Source organism: Nicotiana attenuata, unplaced genomic scaffold (assembly GCF_001879085.1).
Source record: "Nicotiana attenuata strain UT unplaced genomic scaffold, NIATTr2, whole genome shotgun sequence".
Taxonomy (NCBI): domain Eukaryota; kingdom Viridiplantae; phylum Streptophyta; class Magnoliopsida; order Solanales; family Solanaceae; genus Nicotiana; species Nicotiana attenuata.
The window spans coordinates 188,783-206,091 of NW_017672196.1; the positions used below are offsets into that span (position 1 = coordinate 188,783).

The 17,309-nt window shown below is 39.2% G+C and overlaps 1 protein-coding gene across 1 annotated transcript; it reads right to left on the reverse strand.

The window, feature by feature from the left end:
- Positions 1-394: 394 nt before the first annotated feature.
- LOC109212256 lies at positions 395-1,906 on the reverse strand. Its single transcript, XM_019375884.1, has 2 exons — positions 1,623-1,906; positions 395-849 (listed from the first exon to the last, which is right to left on the reverse strand). Exons 1-2 carry the CDS (start codon positions 1,822-1,824, stop codon positions 425-427), a joined length of 627 nt encoding a protein of 208 aa, XP_019231429.1. The 5' UTR covers positions 1,825-1,906; the 3' UTR covers positions 395-424.
- Between the last annotated feature and the right edge of the window lie 15,403 nt (positions 1,907-17,309).

Consider the following 17,309-nt stretch of genomic DNA (forward strand, 5'->3'; position numbering starts at 1 on the left):
CTTCTCCACCATCCTGTCGTGTTGTAGATTGGGAGAGGATATCAGGTGATTTGGGAGTATTGAAGATGAAGATTCATATGGTTGAGGATTCATATTAAGTGAAGATGAAGATTCATAGGATTGAGGGTTCATATTAAGGAGCATTTCTTCTTAACTTTAAGATGCTTAAATCTAAAAAAAGCAAAAATATCAGACAGGAGTAACATTTTAGACGTGCTTCAAGTTATGAAATTCGACTTACATTTTAGGTATTTCTTGCTTCATGACGAAAATTGCTCCAAGAACAATACTAGTATTCATTACCTGCCTGTCATTGCTTGTAGACTAGGCAAGAATAAGAAAAATACATAAAATAGCCACAAGCCCTTTCTCATATATAATAATTGAATTCGTCTTAAAAAGCTAGACACAAAAAGTTACTTAATTAAAGCTCAAGTACATAATCATCATCAGCTGTAGGGATAATCAACCATTCATCTGGAAATTGGTAATTCGGATCATCATTCTTATCTATACAATTAGGAGACTCACTGTTTAATCCATGTTCTAATTGGCCAAAACCTGTCTTTGAATTTTCCATCAAAACATTTTCTTCTAGAGGAAAATATTTTTCTATGACTACTTCACCGTTGCTTGCACTCTTCTTGCAATCCAACGACTTCAGAAATCCTATCCACCATTCAAATTCTGGAACTTCACCGGAAGAAGAAGGCAGCGGCGGAGGTGGCGGCAGCGGCGGCGGCGGCAGTGTAGTAAGTATTGCCGGAGCCGTTGTAGACCATGTTGGTTCAGGAATAGGCATAGACTCCACTATTGAGTAATAGTAATATTGTTGAGAGATTACTGCTTCTAAGATAAAATAGAACAATACAAAGTAAGAAAAAGGCGTGAAAATAATTTTCTTTAGAAAAATAAAATAGCAGAAAGTATAAAAACCAATACTTTGATTTTTATAGGGTAGAAAGAAGGCTATTCAGAACTTTAATTTGTCTAATTTCATAACAACTTTCTTTAGAAAAACAAGAATGATAGAAATAAATTAAAGAGAAAAGACTTCGAATTTATTTAACAAAAAATAGAATAACAAAAAGTAAAAAAATAATAATTTGAATTTATAGGAGAGGAAGTAGGCTATTCAGAATTTTTGTCCAATTTAATGAACACTATTTTCTTAAAAAATAAAAAATAGAATAAAAGAAAGTCACAAAAAAGACGGTATCAATTTATAGTCGAAAGAAGACTCTTCGCTACATTTGTCTAATTTCATGAACATACATGTCATGTTACACTTATTTTTACCTTACGATATTGGGGCAATTTGACTTTACATAAATTACAAACCATCTAACAGTCCAGAGTTAGAAAATTACATTATGCAAAAAAAATTACGTATACTGTAAGTTTAAAAGAAAAATTATACTACCAAATCATTTAAATAATTTAATTTAAAGTTAAACTTCCTTAAAATGCGGGATTTAAAATCTCGAAAATAAAACAAGTTATGTTTTGTCTACTACAAAATATTATCTGCTACAAAAATACCTGATGGTATAAAATTTTTAACCATATATATAAGTTAAACTCGTCTATAAATTCCTCGAGTCTATTTTCAGTGTTGTTACCTCCTTGACCCAATAATGTGTACTTCTTTGGGTTATTAATAGACGGAGTTGGAGATGAAGATGAAGATCGATGAAGTTGTAAAGCATGAACAATTTCTCTTCTAGCTTCAGCCATGTCCATATAAGAGCTAATAATAGGAGCTTTTCTTGGATGATATTTTCTCAACCTTTTTCTTGGTGAGTTGTTTTTCTTTGAATCCATTTGCTTCTTCTTTTTTTGTTTGTTCTTTCTCTGCAAGTCTGTGTTTCTTGGGAAGAGAAGGTAATAATAATAAGCAGATACGAAAGAGGGAGTGAATAATAAATGAAACAGAAGAGGAACAAGTGGCATAGTAAATGAGAAGGAAAAGATGGGTCAGCAGCATGCAGTAACAAATCAGTGTGGACACCTGTTTCCTCGGACACACTGCTGCTTACTTTAAAAAAATTCAATTATAACCGTAATATCCGAGTTACCTTGCGTTCTTCTCGATTGATTTCATGAGATATCCGTTATCTTGGCTTGAACAAATGAGCATAAATCACATGCTTTCTCAGTTTTAATTTAGATGATTTACTTTGACTTAGCACAAAGTTTTAATTTTTTTTTGAAACATGTGATCCTAAAAACTTGTAACGATCCGGCCGGTTATTTTGAGAAATTACGTCCCGTTTGGTGGCATAAGCTCTTGAGCAGCTTCGTATTATGTGTTATGACATGCGTGCATGATCGAATCAAAATTATCAGATGATTCAGAGTCAAATTGAAAGAAGGATTCTAGTTTTGGAAGCTTAAGCAGTAGAGTTGACCGGAATTTGAATTTTGTATAAACGGCTCCGGAATATGTTTGGATGATTTCAAAAGCTTCGTATAGTGACTTTAGACTTAGGCGTACGTCCAGATTTGGATTTGGAGGTCCGTAGGGTAATTTGAAGCATTTCGGCGAAAGTTGGAAAAATTTGAAGTTTGGAAGGTTGAGAGGTTTGACCAAGAGATGACTTTGGTATTATCGGGGTCGGAATGTGATTCCGAGAGTTGGAACAGTTCCGTTATGTTATTTGGGACATGCCTGCACGATTTGGCGTCATTCCGGGTTGATTTGATAGGTTTCGGCGCGAGTTTTAGAAGTTGGAAGATTTGAAAGTTCACAAGTTTGATTCATGGTGCGATTTGTAGTTTCGACGTTGATTGATGTGACTTGAGACCTCGAGCGAGTCCGTGTTAGGTTATGGAACTTGTTGGTATGTTTAGACGGGGTCCCGGGGGCCTCGGGTGTGTTTCGGATGGGCTACGGGCCATTTCCTTCTATTTTTGGACTGCTGTTTTCTGTCATCTGGTTTCCTTCATCGCGTCCGCGTCCGTGTCCTCGCGTTCGCGTAGTGTTATTTTGGAGGATGAAATATTTCCCCTTGGCGTTCGCACTCTTCTTCTCGCGTTTGCGAAGTTCTGCCTTTCCCTTCTTCGCGTTCGCAGCTCCACCTTTGCATTTGCGTAGTGGAAACTAGAAGCTGGGTGTTGGAGACTATTTCCTCTTCGCATTCGCGTCCTTCTTCCCGCGTTCGCGAAGGTATGCAATTCCTTTCTACGCGTTCGCGTACTGCTTTACGCGTTCGCATAGCCCAGTTATTGGGCCATCAAATTTTCCTCTCTGCGTTCGCGAGCGATTTGTCCCGTTCCGAAGCATATCTTGGCAGCCTTCATTTTCCTTCTTCACGAACGTGATCTGTCTTCCGCGTTCGCGATCCTTTAATACCTGGGCAGAATATATAGTACTCTATTTCGAGGGTTAGCCATTTTCACCCTTTTTTTTGAGTTCTAGAGCTCGGTTTTGAGCGATTCTTTGTGGGGTTTTCAAGCAAATCGATTGGGTAAGTGTTCTTCACGTAGAATTTATTTTATCTTTATTTTTATCATTTAATTAGTGTTTTGGATTGAGGAAAAATAAAATTTTGAAGAAAACTTTCAAAATGTAAAATGATGATTTGAAGGACCAAATGGTATTGAAAATTGATAATTTTAGTATTGTTGAACTCGTATCGGAATGGGTGTTCGAATTTTTGTAAAATTTATCGGATTCCGAGGTGTGGGTCCGGGGGTCGACTTTTTGGTTGATTTTTAGTTTTTGATAAAGATTGAGGTTTTATGATCCGGAATAGTTTCTTATGAGTTTTATTTATATTTTGAAGTTATTTTTGATATAATTGAGCCGTTCGGAGGTTATTTCACCGGAGAAGTTTATTTTTAAGTATCGGTCTGTCTTTTTTGAGGTAAGTATCTTGCCTAACTTCGTGTGGGGGAACTACCTCTTAGGATTTGAGTCTTCGATGATAAATGTATGTTGTAAAGTCCGTGTACGCTAGGTGACGAGTACGTGCTCGGGCTTAGTTGTGGAAAGTTGACCTTTTAGGGCACTTAAGTCTTTATGTTCACTTGATATGAAGTTGTTTTTCTATGATTGAGTTCTTATTTACTAGTTATCACCTCTACGTGTTTCTAATTGGAATTAGTTTCTTCATGATCCACTCTTATTGCCTATTTGCCTCCTATGTGACTTAACTGAAGTTGTTGCCTCTTCTATTGCCATGCTATCCCTCCCTAGTCGCTTTTCCTTAATTGAAAGTATAATTATCTCTCCTGTAATTGTTCATTCTTAATTGAGGTTTTTGATTATCTTTACGATATTTACCCTTATTTGAATTGTTGTATCTCTCTCGTAATTGCTCAACCTTAAAAGAACTTTAGATTTCCTATATCTTAGTTGACTTGTCCTTATTTCAAATTATTTGACTCGTGTTATCTCTTTGTTATTGAACTTTACTTTGTGGGATCGTTGTTATATATTATTTCTCCCTTGTTGAGCCATTCTTATTATGACTAGTATTCTCTATTATGATTATTCCTTGTGAACTAGTTCTACCATTTCCTTGTGATCGAAAGCTCATGAATTGATTTAATTGTCGTACTCTTGTGTTATTGTCATTGTGGTTGTGGTACTCAGTATTGTGGTGCACGAGGTTTCTGCCGTGTGGTTTTTATTGTGATGCACGAGGTTTCTTCCGTGCGGTTGGGGTTGTGTTGCACGAGATTTCTGCCGTGCTATTGTTACTGTTGATTATGAACATACGACGTGACAAGGCGGGCTATATCTGTCTGTTTGCGCATGTGGCGGGACAAGGTGGGAATATTATTATGCACGTATGGATGGGCATTTACTTTATTAATGCACACGTGGTGAGACAAGGTGGGCTATGTCAAGAATTGATTCGTGATGACTTGTGATGGTCTGGGGGCATTCCTGGTGCTGATATTGTGTAATGGCGCACTTACCTGTGTGAGTTTTATCTTGTGGAAATTGTGCGAAAATATTTTACGTGCTGTCCATTTTCTCTATACTTGCTAGCTGGCAGGAACAATGTTAGAACACTTGCACAAGCGTACACGTAGTTAATAACTCCTATTGATTAAGAGGATGGATCTTGGTATTGTTGAGTATTGATGCACACCCTTGTTTATTTGCCTTTTATGTGGGAATGACTCTATTGGAACGTGAGTCGTCAGTGTGGTTATACATTTGTAATGAGGGCACAGGATGCCAAGTATTTAGGGTTCCGGGATTGGGACCCGTGAATTATGAATATTCTGAGGTTCGGTACCTCGTGAAGGTTATTGGCTAAAACCTGGTGTGAAAGCGGTCATTTTTGTTGAGTTGCTACTTGCCTTTCCTTTATCTGTGATCACCGGATTTGAACTGTGTTCCGCTTATTCTGCCGTGTCATTAGTTTGGTGTTCCGCTGTTAGTTGTTGCTTTCCTATTCTTACTGAAATTTCCGTATTATTTTGTCATTATACGTAGTCTTTATACAGATATCGTACTCTGCTATTTCTACACTTATACTTGTCCAGGTTATCTAGTCGACTAGGTGTCTTGACTGTCCCTCATTACTACTCCACCGAGGTTAGTCTTGATACTTACTAGGTACCGATGTGGTGTACTCATACTACGCTTCTGCATAATTTTTGTGCAGATCCAGGTATTTTAAAGTCAGTTGATCATTAGCTAGTTCTGCAGATTATTGCCGTGGAGACTCAAGGTAAACCTGCTGCTACATTCGCAGGCTTCGGAGTCACCTTCTAGTCTTGTATTGTACTGTTTATCCTTATTTCAGAATATTTGTATTTAGAGGTTTTCTAGCAAAACCTCTGCAGAGCTTATGACTTGTACTACCGGTTTTGGGATTTGTAAGACTTGTATAGAGATTTCTAATTTGGAATTGTAAATTTTTATCAATTTTGTTATTATTTTTAGAAGTTGTTTGGCTTACCCAACCCCCAAGACTAGGTGCTATCACGACACCCAACGGAGGAAAATTTGAATCGTGGCAAGTTGGTATCAAAGCTCTAGGTTCATAGGTGCTACGAGTTATAAGCGAGTTTAGTAGAGTCTTGCGGATCATTACATAGATGTCCATACTTATCTTTGAGAGGCTACGGAACTATTAGGACAATCTCAATTCTTTCATTCCTATCGTGCGAGCTTATTAATCTCGGAGTTTGAACTTTTATCATTCTACTCTCTCACAAATGGTGAGAATACGAGCTGCAGTTATCGATAACGTCCTCCCAGAGCAGGTATCGTTGGAGGCAGAGGCAGAGGCAGAGGCAGAGGCCGACGAGGAGCATGTGTCGCAGCTAGAGCACCTACCAGAGCAATAGTTGAGGAGCCGCTAGTAGCTCCGGTTGGGGGACAGGTACCGGAGGCACCTGCTGTTACCCCCGGACTTCAGGAGACTTTAGCATAGTTCCTGAGCATGTTTGGTACATTTGCTCAGGTGGGGTTGATTCTGGTTGCACTAGCTACTTCATAGACTGGGGAGGAACTCAGACTCTCGTCGCCCACACTCCAGAGCAACGAGTTCACGTTGGTCAGGTTCCAGGTGTCATGGCAACACAGCCTGTGATTCCAGTTCAGCCCGTGGTTAAGGCAACACCATCTGAGGAAGAGCAACTTAGACTTGCAAGGTTCAAGATATATGACACTCCTACTTTCAGTGGTTTGGCTTCAAAGGGTGCACAGTGCTTTCTACAGGAGTGCCATCGCTTTCTCTGCACTATGGGCATTATGGAGATGAGTGGGGTTGCTTTTACTACGTTCCAGCTCAAGGGAGAGACTTATCAGTGGTGGCGGGCATATGAGTTAGGTAGCCCGGCAGATGCAACTTCACTTTCATAGGTTCAGTTTTCAGAGATGTTCTTGAGACAGTTTGTACCTGAGTCCTTTCGGGATGCATGGCACGCGGAGTTTGAGCAGCTACGCCAGGGCACTATGTCAGTATCAGTATGTCATTAGATTCAGTGATTTAACTAGACATGCGCCTGCTTTGGTCGCTACAATTAGAGAGCGTGTGCGTAGATTCGTTAAGGGGCTCAAGCATGATATTCAGTTCAGCATGGCTTGGGAGTTGGAGTCGGATGTTTCGTTTCATCAGGTGGTAGGGATTGCTCGCCGATTGGAGGGCATGTGGGACCAAGTGTCACGACCCAAACCGAAGGACCACGACGGGCACCCGGTACCTTACTCAATCGAGTACCAACGTAACATATCTTTCTTATCGTACTATCATTGGTAAATGGGCAAAAAGGGCCGCCATTAGATAATCAAAATAAAATATAAGGGAATACTAGACATAGGACGACCCAACATGATATAGAAACTTATACATGTGACATACGGGCCTATAAGGCTGACATGATCATTTGTAAACTTAAAACATAGGGCGACAAGGCCATACAAGTATCTATATACCTGACATCTGTCTACAAGCCTCTAAGAGTACATAAACATCATAAAGGTTGGGACAGGGTCCCGCCATAACAGTCAATTCATGTCCAAATCATACTGATCAAATAGGCAACTCCGGAGCAAGTGAAGTGCACCAACACCTTTTGCTGAGCTAAGCCTACTAGGAGGACTGTCAACCTGTCTTTCAGGACCTGCGGGCATGAAACGCAGCGTCCCTGGAAAAAGGGACGTCAGTAAAAATAATGTACCGAGTATGTAAGGAATGAAAAGTAGTATATAAAAGCATGAAAGAAATATGGAGTAAGTACTCAACCTGTAAGTCTGAGTAGCTCTGTGAATCATAAAACATTTATAATGTCATGCATGTGCATGGAAATGTCATATAATGCATAAGTATATGCGTACATAATATCATCAAGCCTTTGAGGGCATCCCATCATATCATCTCGACCTTTGTGGGCAAAATCATTAACGTATACCAACTGATCAGGTGGTGGTGCGTATATAACGCCATAACCTTTTCCCATACCCCATATACATATATTATACGCGTATATAGCGCCATCTGGTCATGGGTGAATTTAATGTATAAATGAATGCAATTCATAATGAAGTAAGCCAATAAGATCTTTCGAAATGTCATGAGACCCATGAACAGATGATATGATAGTAGGACATATGGGAAATCAAGAACATGGGCAACCCTAGTACTTCTAAGAATAGAATCATTTGTGAAGCTTACGTGCTTACTCGTTTCGTTGTATCATATGGATCATGCCAAAATAAAAGAAGGGATAGTCTTAACATACCTGTATGATATCTTCCTTATTACTCAACCAAGCTCGACACAACGTCTTGCGTCTACAACAAGTGAAATGATATTGCCGTTAACATATAATGTCGTACCATCGTATTTGGCTAGTTGTATGACTTAAGGAAAATCGGGCAGCAAGTCCCCTATTTTTAATACATCCCAAAGACCACTAAGGGTCATCTACAGCCTAACAACAACAACTACAGCCAACAATAGTAACGACAGCAATATAATCCAATATGAGTTTCTCCGATTAACTTAACAATCATATTGAGCAGCAAACTCGTTTTTACTCACAACAAGATACGAATTGAATCCAACTCTTATTCCATAAATTAGTTTACAACCATCAGAACATCATACTTATATGTACCATATTATTTCTAGTTTAAAACATCCACAAAATGCCTCCAAAACAGCCCCATACGTCAAGCGCCTTAATTTTTATCGTCAATCACTTATTTTTCATCTTTTCTTCTTCAATCAACTTAATTAACACCTAAAAAAGCTTAACTACAGCAGCAACAACATTATCAAATTTATTTCTCACAATTTTCAGCCACCACAAACCATATATTTAGCCACAAAACAGTCCAACCAAAAAGACAACCATATCCCATGTTCCTTCAAGTGCATCTTATGGTTTTCACTCAAAAAATACAACAAACACAAGATTAACCTTAGGCACAATCAAGAAGATGTTAATACATACCTTGGACAGTAGCTACAACTCGAAAACCTATCTCAAATTAGCCTACAATAGCCCTCAATCACACCACAACACCATAGAAGCATTCTCATGTAGTCTTTAACACCTTTGATATGATTTGAGTTGATTTTACTTGAGTTTGGTTCTGGGGATCTTGGGATATGGTAGGGAGGGTTTTGGAGATGTTGAGAGTGTTTTGGTGAGAGTAAAATCTGTATTGTTGACGAGATATAAGGGGGTAAGACCACCTCCTCAATTCTCGAAGTAGGTGGGTAAGCTGCCTGCTTGGCAGCTTGAGCAGTGCCACTTCGGACACTTGTATCTCTCTGCTCAGATATCGTATTGACAAACAGTTTGCAGCGTTGGAAGCTATACACATCGGGATTTAATTCCATATAAGGATATCCATGTAACTCTCAATATATTATGAGAAAACTGCGTCGCAACCTGGCCTATAAAACTACCAGTTTCTCCGAAGTGCGGCGACGTGACTTAGCGACCCTACTTTATAAATTCATATTTCTCTACCCTGATGCGTATTAATAAATGGTTTATACCATTGGAAACTAGGTTCTAGGACCTTCATTTTGGTATATAATATATCCCAAAACGACCTCATATAACACATGAAATGTATTGTTCAAAATGCTCAATTACAAGGCAAATCCTTAGTCAGTTTTTCCACAACTTAAATCCGATTTTTCCCAAACTTTATATTTCATATCAAAACATCATATATAGTCATATCATGACTTTAAACTCATTTAAATCATGATTAACAAGTCTCATATTCATCTTAACTTACTTAAGACTTCAGTAAACCTTTCTTATCCTTGTAGAATGATTTCGTCCTTTTTGAGTTTACAATAGATAATCCTATAACGACAGTGACGTGTGAAGTATGTTGTCACGACCCAATTTCCATACCCGGTCGTGATGGCACCTCTCGTGAAAACAAGGCCAGCCAACTAACCCAATCCATTTCTTTAACAATTATTAAACATAAATACATAGAAGATACAACTTAATGGCATTTAAAATTTGTTAATTTCTACCCGACCGGGGTGTCACAAGTCACGAGCATCTAAAGAAACCTGAACACAACTACAGGGCCAATAATAATACATAAAGAAAAATTCTGGAAAAAAATCAAAAGACAACATCCGGTGCCGCGAACGCTGGCGGTCACCTTGCTCAGCTACAATAGCCCTACCTTCAATCAGCTAATAACCCGCTACCGGGTGAACAATACCTGCAACTGCACGTGAGGTGCAGGGAGTAAAGTGAGTACTTCCAACTCAGTGGTAATAAGAGTAAATAATAACTGAGAGGCAAGAAATCACATAAGAGCACTCCATCACGCTATATAGGACAGTACAACTCTCTCAGAAAAACAATGAAACTGTGAAAATCCTTTAGAAAATATCTGACTCAGTTTAAAACCACTTTTGAAAACATCTTTTTCCAACAATCGGGCAAATGAATGCGTAATCAGATAGTGCAAATCCGCACATAAGTCAGCCCCTCGGGCACAGCACTCCACAACAATTAACACCAGGGCGTCTGGTAAGCAGTACAAGAAGTAGCATAAATGCTAATGATATGAGAGTGCTGAATGTCATGACACGTAGTACAAACAGGAACCAATGCATGAATGCAATGCAATGCATATGACCGCTGCGACGCGCAGCCCGATCCATTTGGGCACCCGCGCTCACTGTGGGGGTTCAGACTCCGGAGGGGCTCCTACAGCCCAAGCGCAATATCAATATAATACCGCTGCGGCGTGCAGCCCGAGCCATCCATATATTCAGAAATCACTATAACACTGCTGCGGCGCGCAGCCCGATCCGTGCTCAGTCCAGAAATGCACATAAGCCCCTTGGGCAATAATAAAATAGCAGTTCTCAGCTCAAAACGCTAGTAAAATATCATTTAAGTTTTCAAATCATGAAAAATGGCTGAATTTGCAAAACAGTATTAAAACCCTGGATCGAGGTCAAATAACATGCAATGTAATGCAAAATCAGTGATATCAATCCTTGAAGGATTCAAATAATCGGCACGAAGCCCAAAACATGGCAATCAGCCCAAATCATGATGATAACAAGTAGTTTCAGTCAAATACGTAGTAATTTCATCAATCGGGACGGACCAAGTCACAATGCCCAACGGTGCTCTACCCCACGCTCATACCTGGCGTGCAAGTCACCACAATACAGCACTATGATGTGCAAATCTGGGGGTTTCAAACCCTCAGGATATCATTTACAAGTATTACTCACCTCGGACAGGTGAAATCCCTAGCTCGCGACGCCTTTGCCCCTCAATCGGCCTCCACGCGCGTCGAATCTAACCAAAACCAGAGCGAATACATCACAATATGCTAAGGGAACAATACCCAATCGAAAACAATCGAAAATTAGCAAGAATCTCGAAACTAGCCAAACCCGAGCCCCGGGCCCGCTTCTCGAAAAATTACGAAATTCACATCACCGGATTCCTCGTCTCGCCACGAGTCCATACATATAAAATTTACCAAAATCGGAGTTCGTTTGACCCCTCAAATTCCAAGTTTACACTTTCTTAGGTTTCAAGCCCTAACCTCCATTTTTACCCTTTAAATTCTTGGATTTTCAGTGTTTATATCCTTGTTTTTACACCATAACAACATCATTCGAGTCTATAAATTCATACCTGATGGAATCCCCTTCGAATCCTCTCCAAATCACCCAAAATCGCCTCTTCCCGAAGTCTAAAATAGTTTTCCTTCTCTTTCAAATTCGTGAACACTGTTCACTTTAATTCCTGGTCGATTTCCGCTCCTGCGGTTAAATTACCGCACCTGCGGTCAGCGCATCCGCGACCAAATGATCGCTTCTGCGATCTCACTTAAATCCCCAGGGACCGCTTCTGCGGTCTTAAACCGCACCTGCGGTTGCCGCTTGTGCGGACCCTTGTCCGCTTTTGCGGAAGAGTTCCAAGCCTCCCAGAACCGCTTTTGCGACCCCTTAGCCGCATCTGCGGAACTGCTTATGCGGTCCCTTTTTCCGCAGATGCGAAAATGACAGAACCAGCAACTTCAAACCTGCAACAAAACTCCGTATTCTCCGTTTAACCACCCGAATTCACCCCGAGGCCCCCGGGACCTCAACCAAAAGCACCAACATGTCTTAAAACATCATACGAACTTGCTCCAATCATCAAAACACACTTAACAACACTAAAATCATCAATTCACATCGGATTCAAGTCTAAGTTCTTCAAGAATTTCTGAAATGCACTTTCGATCAAAAACCCGACCAAACTATGTCCGAATGACCTGAAAATTTGCAGACATATCCAAAATCACCTAACGAAGCTACTGCAACTCTCGGAATTCCATTCCGACCCTCGGATCAAAATCTCGCCTAACAACCGGAATTCGCCAAAATTCCAAATTCGCCAATTCAAGCCTAATTCTACACCGGACCTCCAAATTCGATTCCGATCGCACTCCTAAGTCACAAATCACCTCCCGAAGCTAACCGGATCATCGGAAATCACATCCGAACCTTCGAACTCATAAGTCAACGTTCGGTTGACTTTTCCAATTTAAGCCTTCCTTAAAGAGACTAAGTGTCTCATTTCCTATCCAAACCAATTCAATTCAAGTCTAACTCACTCGTTGCTGATAATGAAACATGAAGAAGCAATAAATGAGGAAAACAGGGCGGTAATACCTGATACGACGGGTCGGGTCGTTACATATGTGGTGTAACAACATTAAATAAATTTATATACTTTCAAAGAAGATCTCATTTCCGAGCTTACATCAATTGACCTATGACATACTTTTACGTACAAAAACATGGGGTGTAACACCAAGAGAGAGAGGACAGGCGGGGCCAGGAGAGGGAGAGCAAGCGAGGTCAGGAGAGGGAGGACAGGGAGGCTAGGAGGCCTCGTAGATCAGAGAGATCCACTGGTCCTTATTTGGAGGCAGGGTATGGCATGGTATAGGTTTTGTGGGTCAGCTAGTTCAGTTTGCACTTCAGGCTTCACACGGTGTATCAGGTACTCATGGGTCTCAGAGTACCCCGTACCGCACAACTCCCACAGCCACGTCAGCAGAGAGGTGTCGCGCCCCCTTTTTCTCGCGAAATCGGGTTTCGACATGTGACAACTCTTTTAAGGAAGGATTTTAAAAGAGAGAGTCGTCACCTAACGAATTAAGGTGCGTTAGGGCACCTATTTGTAGATAACTCTGTCTAACTAGTTTGCGTCACCAAAGATCGGGTAAGGGCTCGAAATTACCTCGAAGAGAAGGTGCTAGGCACTCTTCGAGGTCCATAACTGTGGGTCCTAGCCGAACTCAATTATATGAATTAGTCTAGGAGATCAAGTACAGGAAAAACAAGGAATTTGGGAAATTGATTATTTAACACAAATAATTGACGAAAGGCGAGATGGGGGGGGGGTCCTAAATTTTCTTAGCCTAAAGGATCACCTCGTGCAACATAAATAATACTTCGTAACTCCCTTAGGGTGGGGTGTTACTCATAATATTCAGCGGGCGCAGACTATTACTATCTTTAAGTTGTTACCTAAAGCGCACTAGTTGGTTCTAAACCGTACCCTATGTGTGCACTACCCGTCCCATGCCTATGGTCCAGGAGGCGTTTGGACCTCTATTTGGGTGGTTCTAGACTTATCTTAGGTTACTCAAAAATGAGAAAACTAGGCGACATAAAAAACAAGTTGGACTTCATATAAAAGCAATTAAGGGCTCAAGTTAGCCTCCATACTTAAACAACAAATGCACGCAGGATAATTAACAAATACAGTTGCAGATTTTAACAAGTTGAAGTTGCAGAAACCTATTAACAGGATCTCTATGCAATTCTGGATTTAACGAGCGGGCAGTTTACAATCTCTGAAACCTACATGGTTGCCTACTGTTTACAAGTATAAGAGATTAAACCTATAGGCATGATATCTAGGCATTTTTTACGCAGTAACTAATAGTGGTAATCACAGGATTATGTTCAAAATTGATTAAATGAGTCCTATAGGCATGGTTTCTAGTGATGACAATTCGAAGACTATTGGAGAAATGAGTAGGACAATTAATTAAACTGATTCAGATCCTATAGGCATGAATTCTATAATTAAGACTGGTTTGACATCCTATAGGCATGAATTCTATAATTAAAACTGGTTTTAGATCCTATAGGCATGATTCATATAATTAAAACCGATTTTAGATCGTCTAGGCATGATTTCTAATAAGCAGGAGTGGAACACATTCGAACCAAATAAGGAACCTATCGGCAGGATGGCTAACATATAATAATTGAACATTCTGAGCATAACAATATACCTATAGGCAAGATTTCTACAATAACTGGAAAGTAACACATTTTGAGAAAAGATAAAATACCTGTAGGCATGATTTCTAACACATGATAGCTAAACATGTTTGAGCATATTTTAACTAAGTAATGAACCTATAGGCAGGATCTCTACCCGTTTTAATGCAAGTATAAGATAAGAGCCCTTTACCCAATTTCACTAATACCCCAAAATGTTATTACAAGAATTATTACAAACCCAGAATGAATGGAATAAATTACAAAGTCGAATAGCTATAGGGAGCCTACAGCAGGCCCAAAGGTACACCTGGCCAGGCCAGGCCTTCATTCTCACAGTTCACAACAACCCCAAAATTACATGTTCATGGACATAAGGCAATCAGGACTTGAGGGATTTCCCAGTGGTCTTAAAATAGAGATGAACATATAGAACCAAGACCCTAGTGTGTAAGAGTTCCCAAGGGCTTTAGAAACCCAGGGCAGTGCTCACACTAGGGAGATTAGCAGAGATAACTCAGAGAAGAAACTAGGGATCAAGCCGTAGTGTGTCAGAGTTCACAAGGGTCTCAAATGAACCCTGAGCAGTGCTCACACTAGGGAGGTTAAAAGACAGAACCTAAGTAGCCTTGGCTTTCAGCCAGCTAAGAATATGATTCAAAGAACTTAGTTGACAAGTGAAAGAAAGGACCAAAATTGAGAAACAGGAATTGAAGTGATTTAAACAGACACGACCTAATTGAGCATATAAGGCAAACAGTTGAACAAATCACAGAATCTAAAAGCAAGCTTAACGTAAACTAAGAAACAGGTTCAACACTTATCACAGAAGCAGTCACATGCTAAAAAAGTTGAGGAAGAACATGTTTACAGGATTGACAAAGATTAATGTTCACAGGTGCAAAACAGGTTGAAACATGGTTGAATTATGCTAAGTACACAACCTAGTATCATCAAGAGAACATGACAACATTGTGATAAGCCAAATAATCATAGAGGGAACAGGGCATCATGTTAGCAAAGGGGTAAGATCACAATCACTAATTATGACACATGTGCAAGACTATCACTACAGGGATTCCGAACAGAATGTAAGGTGAAATGATGTCAAGTAGCAGATATAGGCATTCAAGCATTGCTATAATGGCCTAATTAACTAAAGAGGATCTAGTTTGTATCAAAGACTTAGCCTAACATCTCAAAGTACTGATTCAAACATGATGAGACAACTGTTTCAAGTTACAAGCAAAACACTAGAAGGGGGGGGGGGGTTATAGGGTCGAGTAATCATCTTGAATAACACAATAGAAGGGAGGTACATTACGACTGACAATGAAGGTCTTAACACAGGCTGACACAAACATGTTCATGGGCATTCGAGAGTTTAACATACTAACTGAATAAACTTCAAGAAAGTCCAGATTAACCATGCTAGGAATATATAACTTCAGAATTGGAAGCATTAGGAGCAGTTAAGTGTTAAAGCGGCTAAAACATGTAAAGTTGATAGAACAATGCCTAACAGGACTTTGAAGCATACTGAACCATAGATTCAGAAGTAAGAACACATGCAAATCCTAGACATGTAAGAATGGAACTGCAGAAGTCAAGTGACTCACCAGTTAAGCGAAAATGCACAAAATAATAAAAGCCCATAATATTTTGAGTAGCAAGATCCCAGAACTAAATGGCCTTGGCTTCCAGCCGGCCAAAATCAGAATATAGAATGCAAATCAGAGTAAAGCTTTAGATTTAGTGAAGCTATCGAGTTCTGAAGAAGTCTCTCCAAAGGGAATGGGGGAAGGGGTTTATATAGTGGTAGAAATTAACATCCAAATAAGGAAAATCATCAGTCAAACAAGAGAAAGGAAAGATTTATTACATGCAATCAGAATCAGTAAGGTAGAGGGGAAAAGTCTCAAACCCTAATTTTATGGAGAGTGTAAAATCGGCAGAATAAAATCAAACCACACAGAATAGGACGAACGTAGACGGAATATCACTTAAAATTAGAGAATCGAACCCATTTTGGTTCGATTGAAAGGGGTTTGAAAACCCTAATTTGGGGTAGGTAAGAATCATCAACAGGTATAGAAAATATTCGTACTTACAAAGGATACATGATGAACCTAGACAGAATAATCAGAGAAATCAAGGAATTGAACCGATTTGGTTCGATTTTGATGAGATTTGCTTGCCATGTTAGGCAAGCAACTAGGTAACACCACAAATGAGTAACCAGTAGAAAAGGAACACGGATATGGTAAGTTCCCATGGCTAACGAGATTAGAAAAGGGATTGGTAAAGGGCGGCAATTAGGGTTCTTCAAAGGCGGGACAGAGAGAGTTTAGAGGTGGCGGTCTTTAGGGAATGGGGATTAGGGTTAGCGTGAGGAGATATAAGGAAAGGGGATGGGGTTTTGTGAGTCGTTGATCATTTTTGATCAACGGCTGAGGTTTAAGGAGATCTGGGTTGGGTTTGGAGATGGGTTCGGGATGAGGGGTTATTTGGTTTGGGCTCAGGTATTGTATTGGGTTGTTTAGGTCCGAAAAAAGGTTTAAAATTAGGCTAGTTTTTAAATACCCAATATTTTAATAAATAAATAAATAAATAATTTATAAAAGTAATTAACAAATAACCAAAATATCATTTGTGCACTAAAATGATAAAAAATAATTACTCAACATTATAGAAATGTAAAAAGTCATTTTCTGCATAAATAATATAATTATACATTAATATGGGCTATTATTGCAAAGATGTGCAATTTAGCCTTAAAAATGTAAATGTAATTATAAAAATGCACTGAAAAATATTTAAAAATTATACGGGTATAAGTGATAAATTTAGATGATTAAATTATCATAAAAATAATTTAAAGGATAATTATTGGATATTTATATATAATAAAAATGCAAGAATAAATTATTTTAAAGCCCTTAAAAATTATAAAAAAATTATGAAAAATATTTATGTATGCTTATAAATCAAATGATAATGCATATGCACTTATTTTTTAAAGTAAACGTATAT

What these genes read in the sequence shown, in the direction of transcription:
- LOC109212256 (XM_019375884.1), bottom strand. Translation starts at nt 1,824, where the DNA reads ATGGATTCAAAGAAAAACAACTCACCAAGAAAAAGGTTGAGAAAATAT. An exon ending in CACATTATTGGGTCAAGGAG is followed by an intron (nt 850 to 1,622) that starts GTAACAACACTG and finishes ATTTTATCTTAG; the next exon opens with AAGCAGTAATCTCTCAACAA.